Here is a 26141-nt window from a genome sequence, read left to right as displayed (position 1 = left end):
GTTTGTTTTCATTTTCGCTCCTGCTTTCCTCCTCGAATCTGCACCATGGAAGAGAAGAAACCCGAAGGAGGACGCAAAAGAAAGAGTTTTTAAGTCGCTGAGAAGAGGAGAAAATTGTCAGAAGAATGTTATCTAACCAGAGTCGTTATTGGAGAAACATTTCAACACTGGAGAGCAATGAAGGAACAGAGAGGTGTCAGACGCGCAGGTCGCAAAAATTCTCTTCGACAGGTAACAGTGATTATTCTTTCTTTGTGGAATAATTATTGTTGTACTGTTATTCAGGTATATCGACGTTGTTCTTGTACTGTAGTTGTAAGTGACCAGGCTGCTACACGCTAGTTGAAATGGGAGTAGCGTCGACTGATCTAACTTTACGTCTTATGTGTTTATTATCATATCTTTTCACATAATGAATCCACTGACGCGACACAGCATATGCCAGTGGTAAACAAACACTCGTGTTCAAATACTCGTGCACGAGTTATGGAAGGCGTTTCCTAGATATGAGCTGTGAAGGAGGGAGGCTGTTCTTGCGCATGCGCTTATTTAAAAAACTCAGTAACGGTCTTTGGATTCTCAGTCGGCGGAAACATCCTCTTTTGCGCCTTTAACAGTTTTAATGCAGTTTAAAAATTGCAGTTTCAAAGGACTCTAAACAATCTCAAACGAGGAGTCTTATCTAGCAAAATTTTTTTGCAATTTTTGGCAAGAAAAATTAAAAATATGCCCTTTTAAACCCTAACATCTCTTCTTCCTCCGGTCCTGTGACATGCCAGCGCGACCTCACGTAATACGTCATCACATCAAAAGGTCACGGAAGACGTATGCGAAACCACGCCTCAGTGTTTACAAGTGTGTTGAAAGAGGACCGTTCCTACATTGTTGTATGTCGTATAATACAAATTAATGTCTTTGTGTCAGTTTATTGTTTAAAATGGTCCGCAAATGTGCGTTTCATATGTAACACGTGATCTTTCGACGTCATTACGCAATTACGTGAGGTCGCGCTGGCTCGTGACACAGCCGTAGGAAGAAGAAAAGTTGTGGTTTAAAAGTGCATATTTTTCTTGCCAAAAATGACAATCGTTTCGCTAGATAAGACCCTTATGCCTCGTTTGGGATCGTTTAGAGTTCTTTGAAACTCTGTTGAAACCGCAATTTTAAACTGCGTTAAAACTGTTAAGTGTTGGGGTTCAATAAAGTCCATTAAAATGAGAAAAATCTTGGAATGTTTTCCTCAAAAAACATAATTTCTTCTGGACTGAACAAAGAAAGACATCAACATTTTGGATGACATGGTGGTGAGTAAATTATCTGGATTTTTTAAGAAAATTGACTAATCCTTTAAACTCTCGCATGAACCATGTGAGTCCAAGATGGCACCGTTACCGTAAGCTAGTTATTACAAGTTTCAAATATGAATTTTTTTTTTACACAACGGCACATATTACCCACAGAAGACCTTTATTAACCCATTGGAGCCTCTGTGAAAGATGAATGCTCTTTTTTGGGGTTTAAAGTCAGAAGTTGTTCCCTGGTCCCTGTTTTCTACCATTATAAAGATTGGAAAGCAAGGACATTTACTAAAATAACTCCAAATGTGCTCGTCTGAAAGATGATGGACATATGTATCTCGGATTGCTTGAGGGTGAGTAAATCATAGGGTAATTTTGATATTTGGCAGGAGTATCCCTTTAATGTCAGCTTTTTAGACATTAAAAAGAGAATGTGAGGGTTTAAAAGCATAATTGATTTTGCCGAAAATTTGTAAATTGGATTTTGTCACACTGATACTGGGAATCATCCAAAACAAACTGATGGAATTTCAAAACTTACAAGGTGGCTAATCTGCATCTAATTTTTACAAAAATGTACAATCTGCTTTCAGTCCAGTGACGTTAGGTTTAGTGGTGTAGCTTAATTCTTACTTTTTTAATTACTGTACTTTTTGTATGATTTGTATGCATTCATACAAACTAGCCACATTACAACCAGATCCTGTTAAATCAGGTTGAAATCAACAAATACTTAATGGTATTGGATCTAGTCTACACTCTAAGAAAGGATGTGTTAATTTTAACACATTGTTTTGTGTTATCCTTCCTATTTAACACATTATGTGTCATTTCGTGTTGATTCTGTGTTTAAATAAATGAAAGGGACAACACAAGATGTGTTAAAACAAAAGTGTGTTGTTCTAAAAATTACACAGAGATGCATTAAAGGAATATTCCTTTTTCTTAAAAGAAAAATCCAGATAATTTACTCATCACCATGTCATCCAAAATGTTGATGTCTTAATTTCTTCTGGACTGAACAAAGAATGTTTTTTGAGGAAAACATTGCAGGATTTTTCTCATTTTAATGGACTTTAATGGACACCACCACTTAACACTTAACTCAACACTTAACAGTTTTTTTCAACGGAGTTTCAAAGGACTCTAAACGATCCCAAAAGAGGCATAAGGGTCTTGTCTAGCGATACGATTGTCATTTTTGACAATAAAAATATCAAATATACACCCTTAAAGCACAACTTCTCGTCTAGATCCCGTCCTGAAAGCGTCAGCGTGAACTTACGCAATACGTCAATGCGTCAAGAGGTCACAGAGGACGAACGCGAAACTCCGTCCCAGTGTTTACAAGTGTGTTGAAAGAGGACCGTTCCGACGTTGTTGTATGTGGAATGATACTAATTAATGTCTTTGTGTCAGTTTATTGTTTACAAGGGTCCGCAAATGTGCGTTTTATATATGTAACACGTGACCTCCCTACGTCACTACGCATTTACGTAAGGTCGCGCTGGACCGGACCTAGATGAAAAGTTGTGGTTTAAAAGTGTATATTTGTTATTTTTATTGTCAAAAATGACAATTGTTTCGCTAGATAAGACCCTTATGCCTTGTTTGTGATCGTTTATAGTTCTTTGAAACTGTTGAAAAAAACTGTTACGTGTTGAGTTAAGTGTTAAGTGTTGGTGTCCATTAAAGTCCATTAAAATGAGAAAAATCCTGCAATGTTTTCCTCAAAAAACATAATTTGCTTCTTGACTGAACAAAGAAAGACATTAACATTTTGGATGACATGGTGGTGAGAAAAATTATCTGGATTTTTCTTTTAAGAAAATGGACTATTCCTTTAAGTTAAGGACAACATTAGATGTGTTGTCCTTAACTAAACACAAGATGTGTAATTTTAACACATTAGTTTTAGGAGTGTACCAAAATATTGTCAAATTTGCACTAACAGCTAGGTCATGGTTTCAAAAGTGTGTATAAGTGTCTAAGCAGCCAATAATAATATAGCCAAATTTCACTGTCTTATTATTCACACTGTGTGTCAAAGTCCTTTAAACTTGATGCGCACACTAGTTATTCATAGCACAGCACAGAACCCCAGCCTTCGAAAAGACAGTCAGTGTGGTAGAGTACACAATGTCACCAGGTGGTGTGACGGCACAAGCCTTTCGATGAGAGCCATCCAGTCGATAAAGGCTCGATGGTGGAGGTTTAGCTTCGGGTCGAGGTAAACTCTCCTGCACATGCCTTGACATCTCACTGTTCCTTTTTCTGGCAGGAGTCTTGAAATGTAATATATCACTAGAACGGCCTTCTTCCTCCCCAGCTCCCCAAACGCACACACACATACACACACCTGCCACCCATGTTTCCGCTTGTGCTCTTAGCGACGGAAGACTTGGACAAGAACTGCTAAAAGTGTTTATGTAGCAGAGCACAATGATGATTATGCAAAAGGCAAAAAAAAAGAAAATGACAGTCATTAATAGGATTCCAGGAGTTAACTGTCCATAACTAACACTGCCAAAGGCAAACTGGTAGACAGAAGGAATAGAAAGTGTATGTGTGTGTGTCTAGGGGGATGTACAGGAAAAACAAGCATGCACTGTACAAATAGCTTCTCGGTTTAGAAACGAACTATAATGTCAAACACGCAATTAGCCAAAAGATGTGAGACCTGCGTCCTCAAAGTCAACCAATATTAATTATTTTGCATTCGGCATGAAGGAAATAATTAACACCTACCTATACAGTTCTATCAAAAACGCACTAAATTACCTTTATTGAAATTTTCTAACATGGTTTTGCAAGGGGATGCCCACCAAGCAATTGCAAGACCTTGAATTCCTTGCCACATGATGGGTTTCTGTGTTTCCCCTCGATTAAACCTCCGTCAGCATTGAGGGCAGAGTGTGTCACGGTTCCTCGGTGTGTGTGTGGTGTTGCCAGGCGGCCGTGGTGAGCACTGACCCCTGCTAAAGCTCCTGCTTCTCACCCCGCTGTGCTAAAAGCTACCTACGCTCTCACTGGCCACCATGTTGGGAAGCGATCCAAATCCACCTCCTCGTACCTCCCTGCATGCTCGGTTCCTCTGCAGCCCGGCACGCATTCGGACGAATTCAAACTCGTATCTGCTGCGGCTTTAAAGCTAAGTGTATTAAAATCTTGCCCAGATTAATATGCAAACAATAATTTGTTGGTGGATACTTCCCAAAAAAAAAATGCGTACGAAGTGGCGTAATTGCACTTTTTGTTCGCACCAACTATTATTTGTTCTGTTCAATTATTTATACAAGTAGCGCAGAAAAAACACTTTAGCTTTAACTCAAAATGATGTATGAAAGTGCGTAAACTAGGGCATAGCAAATTAACTGTGAGTTTACAAATAAAAATGTAAATATTATGAAGATAATATGTAAAAGAACTGCCGTTTAGTCATTGTTCTTCAATCAGGCACAATATATTATTTAATCTACGCTGAGACCAAAAACTGTTTTAATACTACAAAGTTTTGCAGATACCACACGCCGAGTGCGCTGGCTTAATTTATCATTTCTCTCCCTCAATCTCACAGAGAGAAAATGTGTGTACTCGTGTATGTGTTCACCAAGGGGGTTACGCAGGCTCATAGCCAGCCCTTTTGTTTCTCACGGCAGCGCCAGCTTCATTAGCATACATTAGAATATTTCACGGCAAGAGAGCTACTCGTAGCTATGTGTTACCTTCACATAACGACACACGTCCTCCCGTATCCCCCCCGACGCCATCTCCTCACCCACTCTTAACATCTAACCCCCACTGATTAAGGAGAGTGGAGGGGATCTTTAGCAGAGCCACACCATGCCAATAGCATTACATTAATCTGCATTAGAAACATTCATTACATGCTAAACCACTCAGGCAACATGCCTCTTCCCCAGAAGACTCTGTATATCACATCATTTGGAGTAAGTATATGGAATGAATATGAAAATGCACTTCCCTGTTGAGATATCGCCTCGAGTACTAAAACATGGCTGAGGCAACACTCAAATTCTTTGGTGAAATCAAGCAAAGGTAAAAGATATCGGTGTCATTTTATTACTCTAATACCCGATATGTGAAATAAAAACAATAAAATTTCATTATTTCGGGCTTCCCAGCTCTTTCTTGCCATTTCCCTTAACGCAACGGCGGATTGATCAGTGTTGATCTCGTCCAATGAGCGCGCGCGTCGAGTGACAGTGTTCCTAAACTGCAGCGAAAGCCAGCCATTAATCTTGGTCTGGTTTAAGTAGCATATATTAATTTGTGTCATTTTTACTAAGTCGAGTTGGGAAGGGGCGCTCGCCAGTCCGTGTTTGACTGTTCACAGCGGCGGGGGAAAAGTGTGTGGGTGGGGGTGATGGCTAGGGGGAATATGGGGGGGCTTTTATGTGTTCCGCGGCTGCCACTGCTGTCGTCGAAATCAAACAGCGGGACGCGGGCAAACGGCAATTCGCGGCCTTTGAATTAAACTAAATGAACTCCCGGTGTGTTGGTATGGCAACCATAGCTGGAAACAGGCCCGCCTTTTACACTTAAGGCACGTAAGGAAATGAATGAATTGAAATGTGTTTGTAACAATGAGGATTTTGACTGTGTGGAAATGGCAGATAGAGCTCTAATGCTGTTATATAGATCACAGCCATTGACTGCACCGCTGAGGGGCTGAGACTGACTCCACAGAGACAATAACAGCATCTGCAGAGCCTTTTACTGTAATTCGGTTTTTTACATCGGGCTACAAACTGCACCACAGACTCATATCAGACAGAAAAAGCTCCATCGCATCTGCAAGCAAATTTCCTCTCTAAAGCAATTTTTAATCCAATAAGTGAGTAGATGTTTTCACTGTAATGGCTCTGAATATGATATCTGTCAAACAACTATGAACAAATCTCGGTTTGCAGAATGGTTGATACTGATGCTGCAGATATCCGAACCGGACAGTGCTGCTGTGGTGCCTTTATGCGCTTTAGATGCATTCAAATCTTTAGAGAGGAAATGACCATTTCTATCACTGTCCCTTTTCATAAGACAAACAATGGCAAACAATTCATTTTGGTACAATATGATATGACATCTGCTTCGTATCATGCGAAAAGCAGCATCTTGATCATTCTTTTATAATTATCATGCATGCAGCATTTATGAGCTCAAATGTTTGCGCTTTCAAAAAATTATTTGTCACACTGCAGGATTTTAAATGAACTAATAAAGGCTAAAAGATGTTTTAAAAGAATAAAAAGCTTAGAATACACTCTAAATACTATATACTGTAAATAAATATAATATAAATATATAATATATAAATTTATATAAATATTTATATAAATATATAAATAAAATTTAAACCAAAAACCAAACTACACTGTAAAAAAATCTGTATAAATTACAGTATTACTGGCAGCTGGTTGCCAGTAACTTAGATTTTACATTTATGTCATTTACTGGCAACAGTTTGTTTAAAGTTAAATGAACATGAAACATTTTCAGTCTTTATCTTCTACAGTAAGTTACTGGCAACCAGCTGCATAATTACAGCTAATTTTTTTACAGTGTACCTGTACATTTAAAATCAGCTGCATTTCACTTAGTAAATTTAAAACAAAAGTTAATCAAATCTGCATAATATGGTCACAGTTGTATTAAAATAACTAGCTAACAACATTAACCAAAAAAGGGAAGGGGGTTACCTCTTATCATGTGAAGAGGCTGACAAAAATCGAATACTATATGCTTACCGCAAAATCCAAAGCAATTTACAACTATATTAACACCGTGTTGGTCAGCAGTTTAAAGTCTCTGCTTTCATCTACATTTAAACACTGTTCCAAGCGCACCTTTGCCACGTCAATAATAACTTCACAACATGCTGGTTTTGGTTTCTTCATTGACCGTCGCCTTCAACACAGAAAACACTTTTCACATGGGCAACCTGTTATCAGAGCTAATTAGAGACTCCCACCTCCGTTATACATTTCTGTAATTAGGCTCTTAAAACATGATTAACATGTCTCAATTACGCCAGTCATCATTTGCATAATTTATAAAGAGCTCTAATTGCGAGTGAGTTTAGACTTGAAGCCGGGTAATAACAGAAACACACAGGAAACATTATGCTGCTACTGAGGCATGTCCGTTCCAACGGCCCCAAGTATGATTAGCAATCACGATCCAAATAAAACAGGAGGAGAGACTCCCCTCGTGTAGCCATAGCAAACACAATATTTCTTCACATCTCACCCTGTGAGATATCTCACCTGCTTACAAATAATGTGCCACGCAGAAATTTTAAGAGATTAGATGCAAAACCATCTAAATCCATCTGACATGTTTTCTTGCAAATGAGCATTCAGACTCTTGATGGATTCTGCCAACAAACCAGTATTTGAAAAAGACCTAAGCCCAAGATTAAGTGGATTTAAAGCTAAAGTATTTGATGAACGTATATGGTTATTTGGTTAAAATCATTATTGGACGGAGGTGGCGTGTAACAGTTTTTGCATCTGAGCTCTTCTATTGAAGTTAAATCTATGTAAAATAATATATATATTACAGCTAGGGCTGTAACGATTAATCGTGCAAATGCGCGTTTTCTCAATGAATAAATTTGAATGAATTATGGTGAAATGCCGCCACATGCAAAAGCCAGAGGGCGCTCTTGTGCAGAAAGTCCAATTGTGCCACAGAAAAAGTAGCATTACAAACGCTATTCTAGGAAATGTCTAGAAAATATTTATATCGCCGGTCTTCTTGTTTCAGGTATTTTCATGATTATAATGAATTTTTTGAATGATTTTGTTTAACGAGTGTTGCTTTTTTAAATGCAGTTTATAAACGACTCCGACTCATAATGATTTTAGATTAATAAGGACTTCTTACTGACCAAAACGGCATAGTACACGCACAAGCTGCACATGAAACACAGAATCGCAGCCTTGCAATTCAGAATCGATTTTAAACAGGTCTTTTTAATGGGACACGTGATTTATCGTTACCGCCCTGATTACGGCACTCCAAAGTAAACAATAAGCCAACAAGTGTAATGTTTTAAAATACACTTTTATATTGTAATCGCTATGTAAGCTACAACAGCATATAATGTAGTTTAATATAATAGCGGTCATTTTAATTGACTAAATGTATCATAGTCTCGGAAAAGTATATATCGTTATATCTTAATGCACTTTTTAAAAAGCACTTAGGTAGGTAGAAGCTTTCATATAAAATTATTTTTCTGATGCTTATTGGTTTCTATTACCATCTATTCAGTCATCCTTCTATTTAGAAATGATTGCAATTGAAATGACCATTATTTTTACAGTTAGTATCTCTAAAACAAATCAAAAGTTGATACGCATACATATACTATGAACGGTTAGATTACGGAACGATCACCATTCCCTTGCAAAAGCAAATTCCCAAACCTACAGATAAGTAACACTTTACAAAAAGACTATTTGTTAACATTAGTTAATGCTTTAGCTAACATGAACTAACAATATGCAATGTATCTGCAGCATTTACTGCAACAGCATTTATTTATAAGTTTATGTTAATTTCAGCATTTACTTAAAATCTTTTTTTTCATTATTACATGCACAATAAACGAAAATGAAGTGTTGGCATTAACAAACATTACCAAAGATTAATACTAAAAAACGTTATTGCTTATTGTTTGTTTGTGTTAGCTAATGCATTTACTAATGTAAACAAATACAACCTTATTGCAAAGTGTTACCAATTATTATTTTCACAGTAAGTATTGCTAATGCACATCTTATGAAAAACATGCATAATTAGCACATATTATTTATGTATATTTTTCATATTTTTTTGCTTTTCTTTATGTCTCTACTAATATGTATAGCAGTTTTGCAAAATGCCATATTGTGAAAATCACTAAACAAGAGTTAAATTGAATACATGAAAGAAAGGCAGATATTTGTTGGCTGTTTATGTAGGAATTCTGCAGCTAAGGCTTGTTAGAGGTAATTAATCATTAGGTTGAAACAAGGGTGGAGATACATATGAGGTTGTATCACTCATCCGGCATGAGATACAAGCAAATACATGGTTCTTTGTGTGTGCATGTGTCAGGTTAGATGATAGCGGCATGTCAAAGAGCTCCATATTTGCAACCCACTTACCAAAATGTATAATTTGCTGAACGCTACCATAAATTAACTTCCTATTCATTCGCTTAACAGTGTAACTGAACTACCAAACGCAGGAAATGTTTCCACTCTGTATCACATTTAAAACTGACCATGATTTAAGATCCAGCAAGTTCATGTCAAGGTTAAATTTAGTTTATTTTTTTAAAAGCTCTCTTTACCAGAGGGCAAATGTATGTCCATGTGAAACAGCCCTGATGAAGGCCCCAAGGGTAAAGCGGAGCACAGGTCTGCAACCTGATACCCACAAACATCCAAGTTAATGTCAAGCTTTCCATAAACGTCCATCTGTAAGTGCCAGTTCACTGAATTTACACACACAGAGGCTTCACATTTCCAAGAACTACACACAAGTACACAAACGCTTTAAATAATCTGAAACGCTTGCAGTCTTGTTTCAAAGCCCCCACCCCGTTATTGCGTCCCGTTCCGTGAGCCGCAGAACAGCACCATGCTTGTTTATACTCGCACGCCGGCCTGTGCCATGTTAGCTCGGTCAGGGCCTGTGTAAAAATACACAATGAGGTCAGGAGTTCAGGTCTGCTCTGTCCGCTGCTGGCACACCGCACTGCCCCGCTTGTCAGCTGCTTGCCAGGGACGGCTCATCCTCCCGCACGGCTGTCAACACGCTTACGCCACTAACACACAACACGTGGTGCGCCGGGCAACTCGCAGCCGCGTCAATCTCTGCGAGGCGACCATAGGTTACAAAGAATTACACGAGCCGAGTCATTCCACGCTCTCACAGATAAAATATGTTAGCACGCTGAGAATGTATTATTCCTGTCAAAGAAAGCCAGTTGCGTCCAAATAGGAATTACGAGTTGCGCTTAAAGCAGTAGGCAAGAGGTGACTAGCCAGTTGATCTAAAAATTCGACGTTTTCCTACTGTGAGTTGAAAAGGTGAATTTTATAAGACAAGGAGCCAGCGTTTCACCGAGACACATGACCCCCACGGTCTGTTATGAAAGCTAAGGCACCACAGTTCCACAGCACGCTATGCCATTTCGACAAAACAGACCGGCTACGGATTTAATAACCTCGCTTTTCTGTAATCCACCTGGGACTCTACGGCTGCGACAACGTAAAACCGTAAAAGGGGCTGACTTTTTATTAAAAAAGGAAAACATTTAAAAGGGCCTGATAAAATTGGTGGCTGCTCTCGTTTGGGCATTCTAGCACTCAGCACATTTGCAGTAAATGTCACGACGGAGGTTTTGAGCCATTTTCTCTGAGGCAGTGGCGGATTTTTAGTGGTATCTGTCTGCGCAGTGTGAAATTACACCCTTACGTTAAGGAGACACAGAGGAAAACCGAGATAGAGCTCACAGCTAATTCTGTAGAAGAGCGCATGTAGAATTATAATGTACAAGGACCTTTTCAATCAAGCTTAAAGGGACAAAGGGTGTTTGCTAAACTAAATCTGCTACAGCAATTATCAAAACACTACCACCGATAAAAAACTAAATTTCTTCTTGAGAATCTTTATTTCTATTTTTTGTGTTTTTTCATGTTTTGTTTAATTAAGTCACAACCATGCTATCTATAGCATCCTCTTTAAAGGCATCAAAACTTGTGAAAGTTGGGTGCTTCAGAACTCAATTCCCATGCCAGGACTCTAAAATCTACCAAAATAGCCCACAATAGCTTGCAAAGGGTTGGGTCTAAATGTTTGAAGCTTTAAATAAACTATATTTACAGGAAAACAACACTGTTTCACTTGACAAGTTCCCTTCCTTTTACTTCCTACCACAGCAGCAAAATTACATCAGAACTTCTAAACTTTTTGATATCTAATGAACTAACAAAAACTAGACATCATGCTCATTTTTAATACAAACACTGATCAAATATAAGTAGGTTTGATTTCAATGATCCGATGCTACTAATGAAGTCCTGAGAGAGTCACAGCACAGCCATGAAAGCCCCCCCAAACACACGCACAAAAAAAAAATACACCGGAGGTGCATTCAAGTACAAACAAAAGCTCTACATGAGGTGTAGAGGAGGCATCTCATATTGTGCACTGAGGTATGAAGTGGATAATACAGACAAAACAAAGACATTCCCACAACAAACAAACTAATTCACGTAAAGGAGAGTGACAACACAATAAGCTTCCACAACTGTAATCTGTCAACAAAAAGGCTGTCGGGTTCAGGTACTCGCTATCTTATCACCTAAAGTGAATTTGGAATGCTCTGCATCTAACAGAGTTCCTCTTTTCAGTCAAAAGCCTTGCAGGTTCCTGGATGCCAGGAACTGTGGGAAGAGAAGCAGGAGCAAAAGCCAGGAAGAGGTCCAAGTTACTTTGTTCTTCATCTTAGAAACGAACTCTGAATGAACCCGGGGTGACGCCAGGCAGTTCAAAAGAGCCAGGCATAACTCTTTTCCTCCTCGGAGAACCTTGCTAAACAACCGGAGGAAAAGAAGGAGAGAGATCCTAGAGCCATGAGGCCCTTTTGATGGCTGACATGGTGGCCCTTCTAAACCCTCTTCATACGGTCATAGTTTTACTGAGGAGAGTGGGACTGCAGAGCCTTTCAGGCACAGAGCCAACTTTAGCTTCCAAGTAATGAAATCTTTGTAAATTACATTTTGGGGCTAATTACTTGAATGATAGGGTTGTGTTTTTCTTTTACTTTGTCATTTCATTAACGGTTTTTCATCGTACCGCTCTCGAAAACCTTCACTGCGGGATGATCGCATAATCAAAACAGCATGTTCATTTTACCCGAAGTAGATCTGGTGGACTTTTAAAAAATTTTAGGAAACAAAAACTTTTAAACTTATCCATTACCAATTTTGCATCTGTATCTAGGCAGACAGCACAGCAGAAAAAAACTAAAAAGTTATGTTGCAATCAGTGGAGTTTATAAAACTCAGATGCATTTATCAAAACCATATTTAAGACATTAAGATCTTGGCATGAGGAAAAGCTGAACGGTTAAAAAATGCAAGGCATAACAAAAGCATGCATTTTTATATTAAGTTATAATCATAACTAAGATAAAAGACAAATCAATAACGCTCAGTGCAGGGTGCTGCAATGTACAATGCTGTATAAAATAATACGTTTATGCACAGCTGCACAAATTATAACTCTATCATACAAAATAACCTTAGCTATCTATTCAAGGAATCTGAATGTTCGGTCTAAATTAAAGAATATTTGAACAGCACGAATTTTTGTGTTAATATTGTTAGATTTTAAACGTTGACACAATGCATTCCTGACTTTAATTTTGAATTGTCCTATCTAAATATCTAATAACGCACATTCTCATAAGACACACAATAAATCACTGTACCAAAAAGCTCTGTAAAAAAAATCCATATTCAATATTCAGCCTAATGTGATGGATTTGAACAAAGCAGAAAAGTACTTTCTTTAAACTTTCTGTGCTTTAACTCTCAATATGGGAGACATCATAAAACACCCACCTGTTTTTTCTTTAATTTCACACAGGACATTGAAAAGAGCCGGCTTCATTCTGTGACAATTCAGTGCATGTTTCCTAAAAAAATACAGACAGAAAATAAATACCAAGTTGTCAAAATCCATGACCTGTCAGAACTGTCAAAATACAAACATTAGGCGCAGAAGGAGTATCTGGTGGGTCTGATGCAGACATGCTTTTGAGCATTTTATAAATGGTATGTAATAGAGCACAGCTGACAATGGCTATAAACTGTGCAACAATTTTTACAAGTAATGCATGCGTTACATAAAAAATGATGTCGGGACATTTAATTTGCATTATGACTGGCAGCATAAAATGTGGACTGCAAAGGAAGATTACTATGAAATACTCTATTTAAGTTGATTATTTGCCTTCCTAAATTGAGTTAAAAAAAAATTAAAAAGATAAATATTAACAACACAGACATATATTTAATAAACATAAATATTACATAAGGCTTTCTAGTACAAATTCATTTTTAATTTCAATTAACCAGTCTGTTTCAAAACTGAAATGTAGGCTATAAATATTTGCATTTCAGAAAATAATTTATTAGCTCTGTTAGTGTTGTGGAACTGCTGGGTTACAGGGTCAAGTGATGTTTTAACTAGCTTTTAATATCTTATTTACAAATTATGTTTTATATGAAATAACACTTTACAATAAGGTTGTATTAGTAAATATAAATAAGTGCATAACGTGAACAAGCAATGAACAATACTTTTTCAACATGTATTAATTATTGTTAATGTTGTTAATGTCAATGCAACTAGTTATGTTAGTACATGGTGGATTAATTAATGTTACAATGCTTGATTTAAAAAAAAATGTATTAGTAAATGCAGAAATGAGCATGAAGTAAGAATAAAAATTGCTGTAGAAGTATTGTTCATGTCAGTTCATGTTAGCTAATATATTAACTAACTGTTAACAACAACCTTTTTGTAATTTCTCACCGAAATTATACATGCATCGGTTATATAAAATGCATAAGGTTTACAGTTTTTCTTTAAGAAACAATAAAGCGCATAGATAATATTACAGCCTAGGGAGGCTTTTTCAAACCACAATTATAGACTTTCTGACAAACACCTAAGACTATAAATTTCTTAGCGTGCAATCTCGGTAGCATTTGTTTCCTTGTTTAGACCTTGGGTGCTTGCGGTCCAATAAATAAACCAGGACTGGATCCACCCGCAACATGTAGTGGGTTAAGTCTATGTGGCACTGAATCAATGCGCTTTCTCATTTGTAACCTGCGAGATTCAGAGCATTTGGAAATCAACATGGTGCATCTGGACGTAAGACAGTCACGACTGTGTCAAAGTGGCTGTGGATGCAAAAATACAGTTTTGCATTTTTACACCTGAATAAAAGTTTTACGGAGGACGTGAGGAAAGTTTGCGCTATTCGAGCAGCGCGTAAAAAATACATACCAGCTGACTTGTAAAACACTGTTTCTGCCAAGTTATAACAGAAATATCGTGCATAAATTCACAGATACACACCTCGCCTGTGCTTCGTCCAGACTTTGGTCGGTTATGGTCATGATCTGTTGCAATATGTCTCCAATGTCCTGTTTCCTTCCATCGGCGTCTCCTCCTGTGCCATCCTGCATATGCTGCGCCAGGCCGGGGTGTCCGGCCATGCCCACCCCGTGAGAGGAGTGCATCAACCGGGGTTGATCATCCATCCTTGCCGCTGTTCTCTAGACTCTGAGGACTTTTTCTTGCTTGCCTGATAGATGGAATAGCCTATCTCAGATTCAAATTCCTTCAGGAACCCCTTGAACTCTCTCCGTCACTCCCCCTTTTCTTTCTGGATCTCTGGAGCTCGCTTACAACATGGAGAGGGGAGAAAAGGCAAAGCTCCCTCTCTCTCACACACAGCTGGTTTGGGTGAAATCTGATCTGGAGAGCTGCTTTAGGACCAAGCCACTCCTGCTCTTGCCACCAAAGCCAAGACAACTTTGTACAAGAGCTGCTCTAATCCCGCGTAATCTGCGACCCTGACGCGTAACTCCTGGTTTCCGTTGACAGCTTTGCAACTGAACGGGCTTGAGACGCTCTTTGAAGGCGATAAACGTGTGGAGAGAAGTGCTTTTGTTTCGCACAGGTCTGCTGCTGGCAATACTGACACATAACGAGAGGCACCGCCCACCAACACAGACACAGAACGTGAGACACGCCCACCGACACTGATACACACGACGGGGCTCCGCCTGGTCGCCCGTGATTGGACCAGAACGCGCTGTTGTTCCCTCCCTTATTCTTCCGCGATACGTCAATCATATTTCCGAGGAAGGTGGGTCGCCGTAATAAGCTTTAAGATGTGGCGTTAGCGCTGGGACTGGACAGGGTGGTAACATTGTGATGGATTGGGGTTGAACATGAAAATAAATAATGGTGCTCCGCGCAAAGGATCGGGCTTTGATTCTTTCCCCACTTTGAACCGGGACGGGACCTCCATTTTATCTCAGTCTGTCAATGAATAAAGTCATTAAAGATTAGCATCACTTCATTTTCATTTGCTTTAAATCATTTATGGGTCTGGCTGGGCTTGTAAAGAGATTTATACAAAGGATTCATTGTACATATATATTGATTAACGCATGGCGTCTCTATATACAAGTGACACATGATCCTGTTGTGTTAGCAACGCAAAGGACATGGGTTCGAACTCAGGATCACACATACTGATATAATGTGTACTGTAAGTTGCTTTGGATAAAATTGTCTGCTAAATGCATAAATGTAAATCATACATTTAATCACAATGAGGACGAAGTAAGTATCATTCACCAAAAAATATTTTTTTTTTACCTAAATACAGACATGTTCTTTGCAAAAAATGAACCTTTACATATAACGCTGCAAAAAGCCATGCATGCCATGGCCACTCAATGTATCATGGAAAATTTATCAGACAGGCAGTTTGCTGAGCCGTGTGCTCTATTTAACGGTATTAAATTCACTGGCTATTGACATGGACCCCAGAATGTGGCAGAAATGTCACGCTCTGGCTGCAGGTGCTGTGGACAGGACCAATAAAGAGAGTGTTAAAGAGGCTGTTTCTGATGCTTGAGTACCCATCAGTGGAGCAAATATTCCAGGAGCAGCTCTCCGACTATTCAATGTCTCATCACTGTGCTCAACAGATGAGGTGTGTCACCTTCCATTATATTGCTTATGAGAAATGACACCACTTTAACAAGCGATTGCTGATTTGTACTGATTGTGTAGGTGATATCACAACTTTTTTTATTTTATACAAAATCGTCATTTTCCAAGAGCAAACGGTTATGAGCAGGATATTGTATAAATCATTCAAAGCATTATGGGTTGAAGATAAAATTGAGAGCTTGTGTAATAAATTCAGTCTTGTTTCAAAAATGCTGCTTTGATTGGAAGATGATGAATGCCTTATTATGTCTCTAACCAACAAGGTTGAGATAACAAGTAAAAAAATACAAACTCCCAAGCATGAATCTAATTGTAGCAGCTTGATTCACAATAATATAGAAATGTTATAGAATTCAATATAAAGATCAACAAAGAAAAGATGTTTCGCCATGAATGATGGCAAAAATGTGATATGTAGCCTACTCTTGGTAAAAGTCATTTTTTACACTACAGTAGAAGTTAAATCGATCCATCAGATTTCTCATTAGTTGAAGACGAGGAGAAACTAGTTAATGATACAAGGAACTGGCGCTGCACCTGTGATAGTATCTGAAGACTGCTGGGCTGGAACAGATGTATAGGCTATGTGACCTTCCTCTGTGCAACCAGACCTCAATGATTGTCTGACCTCTTCACAGCTATACAGCCTCTACAACATCATGTGCTATTACCACATAGCCAATGTCAAACGTGTTTAGAAAGATTGCAGTGCATTTGATTAAATGCACACTTATCCAGAAATACTGCTGCATAAACACTATCTCCTATTAATAAAGAATACTGCATCAGGCAAGCCATATTTGGACATTTGCTGGTCATACTAGCAGTATAAAATTGCTCACACGTTAAAAAAAAAGACGGTGCCCAATCTAAATTTACAATGAGCTTCACACAGCAAATAACACACTTACAGATATTTGACATTCTCTTGTAGATGCATGAACTCCAGTGGTTTGAATATAGAGTAGTTCAGTTTTCCCTGCCGATCAGCACTTCTGTATTCCCAATGGTGAAAAGAGCACATTGCGCTACCGCTGAACGCCTTTCTAGCTCACTCGTTTCATTCATATTTATGCCAGCTCATCTAAATTGTCCCCTCTAATAACGTGTGATCTGCATACTTCGGCTGATATCAGGCACATTCATCTTTTTCAAAGCTACTGGAACATTTAAATGTTTTAAATAGCCGTGCGACGCAGAGCTGAATAGTCACAAACTCTCAGAGAATTAAATATTAGCAACTTTTGTTTTGCCCCGTCAGTCTCGCCACTGGCAATCTTCCATGCCATAGGAAAAACACAGTGATCAAAGATGGAGACTGAAAGTTATGATGTCACGATAAGAAGCTACAATGACAAGGGAGCTGATGTTATGGGTAACAAAATATGACAAATAAAACACTAACGGGCGGTTTCCCGGACAGGGATTAGACTAGTCCTAGACTAAAATAAATTTAAGAGCTGTCCAAACTGAAAACAACTTGCACTGACATATCTAAAAGTACATCAGTGCCCTTTGTTTTGCCTCAAAATGCACACCAGTAATGTTTTCAGTAAGGCATGTTTGTTTAAACTAGTTATATTTCCTAATTAAACTAAGGCCTAGTCCTGGTTTAAGATAATCCCTGTCCAGGAAACCACCCCTAAGGGTTTCCAAAAGCTCTGGGTTCGGTGTTGATCTGCAGGGGCATAGCACAAGGTCCTGGGCTCTATGCATAGGCAGTCCTAATGCCCCCCTCTCCATTTTTCCATTTTAGTTTTCTTATCACTACATAAACAAACTGTATGATAACCAAACAAGATTTGTTTAATAACCAAAACCTATTATTGCTAATTTTAGATATTATAGCCTATTCATTTAAAATGAAATATGTTTCAAATTAGGCTATTATTGTTAGTATACAGTTTACTTATTTAGCCTTTCACCTTAAATTGCATGTAGTCTACAACCAAATTATAATTTGAAAGTGTATGTTCTGCTTTTTCAATGGGTTGTCTCAGTTCATTTTTAGCATTAATAATCACGGGGGATATTCAAACAGTTTAGCACTACAGATTTCGTGTTCTAGTTTTTGCTCACCTTTCTTTAAAAAGAAGTCAGTCACAAATCGTTTCCCCTCGTTTTGTTTTATTTCCTTCTCCTGTCTTTCCTGTCTTTTTTGGTGGCCTGATTTAGGTTTCTTTAAGAATTTTTTTTTTACCGCTCATCAAAACTTTGAGCTCCACCGGACGCTCAACTAACATAAACAAAATCCGCGCGCAGATGGACTAAACCATTTGCCGCATTAGCAAGGGGTGGGACCGTGAGACTCTAGATAGTTTTTACACAAAATGTAGTCAGTCAGTTATTCAGCCTATATACTAACTATATATCTGACATTCATTATGAAATTTAATTAGGAAATTAAAATATTTAGGTAAAAAAAATATATTGCATACTTTTCAAGGGCCCCATCTCTCCTCTTGGGGCCCTGGTAACTGGTTTTACCTCCAGTCCGACGCCCCTGTTGAATCTTTTTTACGATTATTTATTTTGTTAGATATTACATTCGTATAACCTTTCTGAAAAACAATGGCTGAGTAAAGCAAGTTCATGACATGTCTATTGATCACAGTTGCACTGCGACTGTGTGGACCAGGTTGAGAAGACATTGTGGTGGTGCAAGCTTCAACTACTTCATCTCTCAGGGGGAGGTTGTGATGAAAAATTTAGTTGTTTGGAGCGCAGTATCCCCCGAGCATGTATAAAAGGCAACGTGAAATAGAGAGTCCTGAACACAGCTTGAGTCTGCATCAAGTGCAAACCTGAGAATCCCTCCATCTCGCTGACTTAAAACGGAGCTGGAGGAATTAAACTTTCATTGAGCTTTAAATGGGTTACAGTTGATTCAGCGTTTTGCTGATACCTAAAGCTTTTGGGATGAGAACAAATATACCTGTTCGTTTTGAACTGCATCTGCGACGGACAAATGTGTATTTTTGTCAGTCATTACCTTCGGTAGCCACGCAATAAATTCCGCAAACGAATAAACACTGACTTTAAACCTCATCAAAAGTAAGAACAACGTTGCTTTGCTATTTCATATGCAAAAGGCTGTTTTGCATTGTAAACTGCTGAAACCTTGGTTACTTGGTAACTTTAACTCATCTAAATGCGCCCTTTCTGAGCATCCTTCCGCACGGCTGTCAGTTTCCCAGGCCATTGTAAGGACACATGCCATGCAGCTCCTCCTGACCACAGAAAAAGAGGGAGAGGGGCCTGTCATAAAGCATTCTCATTTACGGCTGCGGGGTGGATGCCTGGAGGAATAGAGCGAGGGAAGTCTACTGTAAATGTCAAGAGATGCTACTGGAAGGCCACTCAGCACCTCCCACCCTCCCATGTGAAAAGGCCACTTAGAGGAGTGGGCAGATAGCTGGCCGAGTTTATGTGCTGACCCAGCGCTCCAAATCAAACTTACAAATAGCAGGGGCTGGGCGGGCTGGGTCGGCGAAAGCACGAGGGAGAGAAAGACGTTGAAGGAAAGAAAAATTAAATAGTAACTGAGCATAAATCATCCACCTTAGGCTGATTTAAACAAACATAACTTCTTATACCATGAATCTACTTTTATTTTCCTTTTAAAGCAACATAATGCAGGATCTCCAAGCTGTTGGTAGCATTTTCCGAGACTTATTTGCATTAATGAAATGGCTGTTCCTTGTCACAGTGTGTTGTCTTTTATTCACCCTCCCTTTCTTCGCGTTGTCTCTAAAATCCCTGTACGACTCCACGCAGGAGTGCTGTGGGAAAATCCGACTGTCAGTGACGACAAGACAAATGAATCGCGGTGTCAGGCGCGCGTGACTTCAACGATGACAGATTGAGAAGAACTGTCCCTCTGTTGACAGGCATGCTTCAGTTTTGAATTAATACATTTGAATAAAATTTTTCTCCTATTGTTGAAAGGAGTGTTGTTGTGTATTTGTTCACTCCAGTCGAGCGCGTGCAGCGAATGACCGGGTGAACGGTGAAGAAAGCTAACCACCTGGCCGTCAGATACCAGACTGTCGATGTTTGTTTGTGTTTTGTAAGAGGGAGAGAGACAGCACCCCTCTGGTTTTTCACAGCATCCACTAGTGAGAAGTCGAGGTCTGAAAGTGGTGCCATTGTCGTGAGGCTATTGACTAATGAGTAGGAAAATAATGCAAATAGACAGAGATATGACAAAATATTCTTAACTTTGAGCCCACATGCAAAGCAAAACATTTGTAACCATGCTGAGCTAATATAACATGCAGAGCGAAATATAATTATCATTAAAATAACCACAAATAATGAGATATATATAGTTATTTATACCATGTAAAGATTCGTTTGCAGTAGTTTGATGTCCAGTTATACTGCACTGTATAATAACACATTTAAACAGAGGAGTACATACAGTATCCGTCTCAATGATTTTCCACAAACCAAACTGATTTATACAGAGAGCAGCTGCTTTAATCTCCGGAACTAATGATCTTTTAGACAGGAAAACAAAATCCCTTTAAAACAAGTAAAATCACGCAGTCATATTGTTAAATAGGTGTAAACGGTGCTGGAACAATAGGGAGCTCTTCACAAAGTGAAAGCATCCCCTGGAATTTGGGTCCAAAAGGAGCAGGATAATGTATGTGAACATCTGGTGTGTGCAGAGGGCTGCCAGGACAAGACAAAGCCACGTGTCCAGGCATGGATGCACACACACGGTCCCCTGTGACACACACATGGACACCTCACCTGGCCAGCCTCAGGAAAGAGGAATAAAGACTCAGAGGAACAATGGCTCTTGTAATAGACCTGGCTAGTGCTGAAAAGAGCAGAGAATAAAAGGGAAAACGCTAAAGGAAATAAATGAATTAAGGAATAGAGGTGAATGGATGGATAGATGGACAAAAGAAAGAAAGAAAGAAAGAAAGACAGTGCATGCCTACAGGGCAAAGAGTATATAGCTGGTGATGGAAAGAGAACCCGTGTCTAAACGTGACAAATCTTTATGCTCAAAGGCTTAGCAAATGAATATGCATGAGAGAATAAAATTATATGCCTTTAAGCAGGGCACTTAGTCTGTGTGTTCACCCTCAGAGGATTTTCAAAGGTACAGCTGAATATGAAGACAATATACTATCGAATCAAACAGCAAATGCGGTCATATAAAAGAAGCCCTTGGCCAAGTATAAATGTCATGACACCATTCAATGCCACGCAGACTGCAGCCTTAGAGGGTTGAAGCAATGGAAGGAAAGATTAGATATTTGTTATCGCAATCCATTAAATTATAATTTTACCAACATCTGCACCCCTCTGAAAATCTGCTATGGTTACAATACAGCAGAGACATAAAATTTTATATTGCATATTTATGTGGCTTAACGTTGCTGTAGTAGTTCAACTTGTAGAGCACGACAAATTCCCAAGGAAAGAATAGCAATGCACTGAAAAAATTAAGAGACCACTTCAAGATTTAAAAAAATTAGTATTTGTTGGTATGGGTTTAAGTAAAGTGATTATTTTTCTTTAATTCTTTCAACTACCAATAACATTTCTGCCAAATTCCTAATAAAATAATGTTTTTATTTGCATTTATTTACAGAAAAATTGAAATGGGTCAAAATAACAAAAAATGCAGTGTTTTAAAATTTTGAATACTGCAAAGAAATCAAAACTGAAATTCATTATTAAACAACACGCATTAAAGTTTAAAGGGGTGGTTCAATGGTATTTCATGCATTCTGACTTATTAACACAGTTATAGAGTTGTTTCCTCATGCTAAACGTAACCAAAGTGTCAAAAAAGCAATTGGACGTGTTACAGAGTATTTCTTTTTTCGGAAAGTTTATTTCGATTACATGTCCAGCTGACGTTTCAAGGGTTTCTATACGTATCACTTCTTTATATGGGCACTTCCCCCGGAAAACCCCGCCCACCTGTCAATAAGCGGGAGACGCTAGAACTTACAAACATCACATCACGCGACAGCTTTGTTTAATTTCAAAACTCAACAATGCCACGAAAGAAGAAGAGTGTTTTTGGATGTAAGGAGAAGAAAGACAGCATTATGAAACAATGGATATGGTTTATTATCCAGGGTAGCAGCGGTGTTTTGCGTGTGTGTATGATGCGCTGGATTTCATTGAAAAGTCCTAACCGGGTCATGAGTTGCATGCGGTAAGTAAGACTTCTGTCTTATGTTGGAAATAGGCACGTGCATATTATATAATTGACACGAACATGTAGTGAATCATAAGTTAAACAGTGTTGTATGACTCGTACTCGTAATGTTATCGGGAAGAGTCGGTAAAGCTAATCTTTCTTTTATAAATCTGATTAAACTAAAGACTCTTCAGAGATATAAAGGATGTAATACTACTCTATAGGTACTGCAGATTAACATAAGAAATGCAGAAACAGCGTGTGTTATGTGAGCTTTAACATGCATTATGGAATAGTTCAAAAATGAATATTTGAAGGAATAATCTTCCATGTGTCTTGGCATGCTCTCAGTCTTTTACATTGTTGTTGGGTGACTTTATGTCAACTCTGAGGTTTGCTTTTATTGGAATTTAACAGACACTGGATAGAAATGGTCACAGTACATGTAGAATAATAATGATTAAAGCTTAAACTAGAGTGGTCTCTTATTTTTCCATGGCTATCCTAAAAATACACTGTTAGTCTATGTAATTTTTATTGTGTACTGTGCCATGTGGTATTGAGCTGTTACAAAGTAAATATATGAAATTATATGCTAAAGAAACTGTCACAAATCACTATTGAACTATTGTAGCAGTTTATGGAACGATGCAAGTTTTGATTCAGATGATATCTGTCAGCTGTGGCAATCAAGCACAACCATTTTTGGTTTGGATTGGGGGAGGGGCTTAAGCAGACAGAATATTTGCTTTAATGGACTATGTGGAGCGATGCAATGTAGACCAAGAAACGTCTTAGCCTCGGGTGAAAGGTGCTTGGCAGCTAAACACAGGCACGTGGGATGGGGAAGGGAAGTTAGAGATGAATGGCCCATCAAATATTGAAGAAATGTCAGATGAAAACAAGAAGCATCATTTCAAAAAGGCAGTAAATGTGCAGTGCTATCAGAATGAAGATAATCGTAGAACATAATCGTAAGGTTTTGTGGCAAGCTGGTTGGCTTTATTAGAACCAATTCTGTAGTCTTTGCTCAGATTCAACTCAATGCAAGATATATTTCACTTTTAAGTAAAAAGTAAAGTCTGTCAGAAAAAAACTGTCAAAATACAGTATGTACCTCAGCTGTCACTGGGGCTGTGCCCTTTCAAAAACTACAGCTTTGCACCTAAAAAGGTTCATATTATTATCTCAAAAGTATACACTGCCAAATGTATACATCTGTACTGTACCTACCTAATAGTACATATTAGGACCTTTTTTAAGGTTACTGCCTCAGTAAGACCTGGGGTACAAATGTTGATCATTTTCTCTATCAGTGTGTAACTAAAATGTCCTGCTTTGTATGGTGATGTTGAAAAATGCTAATACAGAACTTAGAAAAATGCAATGAGTTTTCTTGGTTGTATTTCAAGTACTGTGGCCAAATTGAAATTTGTTCATTACACGTTTCTGCTTCAGCAAATAAATTCTTATCTCAGCAACTGTGAACAAGATTTCTTGTTCAGCAAATTTTCAATTAGCAAAAATTAGAAACTTTAGATGGGCTTTAAAGGAGAGGATGCCTTTCAAAATCAAGATGTTTTTTAATAAGACCCATAAAGATCTTCAATACTCGTCATCTAAAACACACCCTACAATTGTGAGAAGCAACAAACACCACATCAAAAAGTTAAAAGATGAACATAACCACACAAGAAGAAAGTACTGTCCCAGGAATGTGATGACAACAACAAACAGTAAAACAATGATCCTATAACAGTAACTACTGTATATAATTAATTTGAACTCACAACTAGTGTTTTAGTCAAGACCACCTAAACCGAGACCAAGTCATGACCAGGACAGGCCGAGACCGAGACAAGACCAAGACTTTAAAGGGTCGAGACCAAGTCAAGACCAAGACCAAGACAGGCCGAGACCAAATCAAGACCAAGACCAGTGCAAGTCACTGCATTAAAACACTTATGATAAAATGTGGAATATGCAATATGCATATGATTAGGCACTTCTTGTCTGTGTGTGTGTGTGTGTGTGTGTGTGTGTGTGTGTGTGTGTGTGTGTGTATGCCATCAGAGAAGTTGATAAAATAATCAAAAGCATTGCAGATATGTGGGAATTTATTTTTGTCTTTAAGCAAATATAAGTGAACAAACACTAAAGAGCTGAAATCAACTTTCCATGGCTTGCCATCCACTTAACACAATGCAGGTGTTTTTAGTAATAAAATTAGAATAATTGTCATTGGGAGAAACTTAAACAATGCTTAAGCAATGCCAACATCATATGCCAAACCTGAATAAACTGCATAAAATTAATGATAAAAAATAAATTTGTGATGTGCCATCAGTTGTGGTCTTGACCGGTCTTGAAATAAAATTCCGAGTCCTCTTTGTCTGAGACCGAGACGAGATCGAGTAAAAATAGGGTCGATTCCAAGACGAGACCAAGACCTTTAAAAAGTGGTCTTGAGACCGGTCTCGAGAACTACAACACTACTCACAACCCCTTAAAGGGACAGTTTACCCAAAAATGAAAAACCTGTATACATTTCTTTGTTTCTTTGTTCATAATATTATTTTTTCCTACTATGGAAATGAATGGGGCTCATGAACGGTTTGTTTACAAACATTCCTCAAAATATCTTCCTTCGTGTTCATCAGAACAAAGAAATTTATACAGGTTTGTATACAACATGAGAGTGATTAAATGATGATAGAATTTACTTTTTTTGGTGAACTGTCCCTTAAATAAATAGTCAACCTGCTATCTGAATTACCATTTATACAGTAAGTCAAATTTTTAAATTATTTTATACAGTGGACAATTTTAATATATGACAATGTTTAGCAACCCAGATGAGATAAATAAACAAAAAAAACTTAATTGGATTCAACACAATCCATCTCTCATCTCTCTTTCATTCCAGAGCGATGTCTCAATCAGTCTTTGATTAACACCTGAGGTCAGTATTGGTCCAGTTATATTATTGATGTGATTTACGGTGCTGCAAAACCACAAACACCAGCGTGCCTTCATCAGCTCATCTCTCATAAGCTACTGCATTTTATAACTTTATAACGACGAGGCCAGTTTCTGCTTGGAAAGAATGTACATCCACACATCCAAGTGAGTGAACCACAGAGAAAGATTGCCGGAAAGACGCTAAAAGACCCTGAGCAAAATGTCTTTAGTGAGGAAAGAGTTAAGGCCATAAAGATGTACCTCAGCCCTGACCCTTCACACGCCAAGGTATCCCTTGCGTGGAATTCTTATTCCCCACCAAACTGACAAAGTGTTTTTAATCTTTTCTTCCCCTCTCTCCTGGAGATTGGGGAAACAAAAATCAATACTCGCTGGCAGGCGATCTAGCAAGCGGGTGAATTACAGAGGCCGCACTTCGGCCACAGCCGCACGGAGGGAGGCCTTGGAGGCGAGGGACCTTGGGAGTGGAGTTTGAGATGCAGGGGTCAGCGGTTCAGCCCAGGTCCGCAGTCTGAGGAGCGCCATATTTACTGCAACAGCTCACTGTAATGAAAAATAACTCCAGGAGAGCAAGAGAGAAAGAATGGGAGAGAGAGAGAGAGCATCTAAGTGAGGATGAGGAGATGGTGGTGGTGATGGGGGGTTTCGTTTTATTCTTGTCAGCAGGCACTCAAATGAAAGCCAGGGAAGAGAGAATGAGAATGGTGCAGGATAGGCCATTAAGCATAAACACATACTCTGACAGTAGAGTAGCATGTACTTGGTGGTTATCTGTTCATCGCACCCCAGTTCATACAGAAATGAATGCTTTTGTTCTGTGCACTAAAGGCTTTAGA

The 26141-nt window shown here is 38.5% G+C and overlaps 1 protein-coding gene across 2 annotated transcripts in view; it reads right to left on the bottom strand.

Moving 5' to 3' along the window:
- Window positions 1-15428, bottom strand: part of pbx1a (pre-B-cell leukemia homeobox 1a) — a 72340-nt gene extending 56912 nt beyond the window's left edge. The window contains exons 1-2 of one of the 2 annotated variants that reach the window (XM_055202561.2): window positions 14475-15428; window positions 12947-13020 (exon numbers count right to left, since the gene is read on the bottom strand). In XM_055202561.2, coding sequence (XP_055058536.1) covers window positions 12947-13020; window positions 14475-14659 — 259 coding nt within the window. In that variant the 5' untranslated portion in view covers window positions 14660-15428. The remainder of the gene's footprint in view (window positions 1-12946; window positions 13021-14474) is intronic. The other variant, XM_055202560.2, reaches the window with a different exon arrangement.
- Between the last annotated feature and the right edge of the window lie 10713 nt (window positions 15429-26141).

This window comes from Misgurnus anguillicaudatus, chromosome 2 (genome assembly GCF_027580225.2).
Source record: "Misgurnus anguillicaudatus chromosome 2, ASM2758022v2, whole genome shotgun sequence".
Taxonomy (NCBI): Eukaryota; Metazoa; Chordata; class Actinopteri; order Cypriniformes; family Cobitidae; genus Misgurnus; species Misgurnus anguillicaudatus.
The sequence above is the reverse complement of the archived record's forward strand: the minus strand, read 5'-3'. Positions and strand labels throughout refer to the sequence as shown.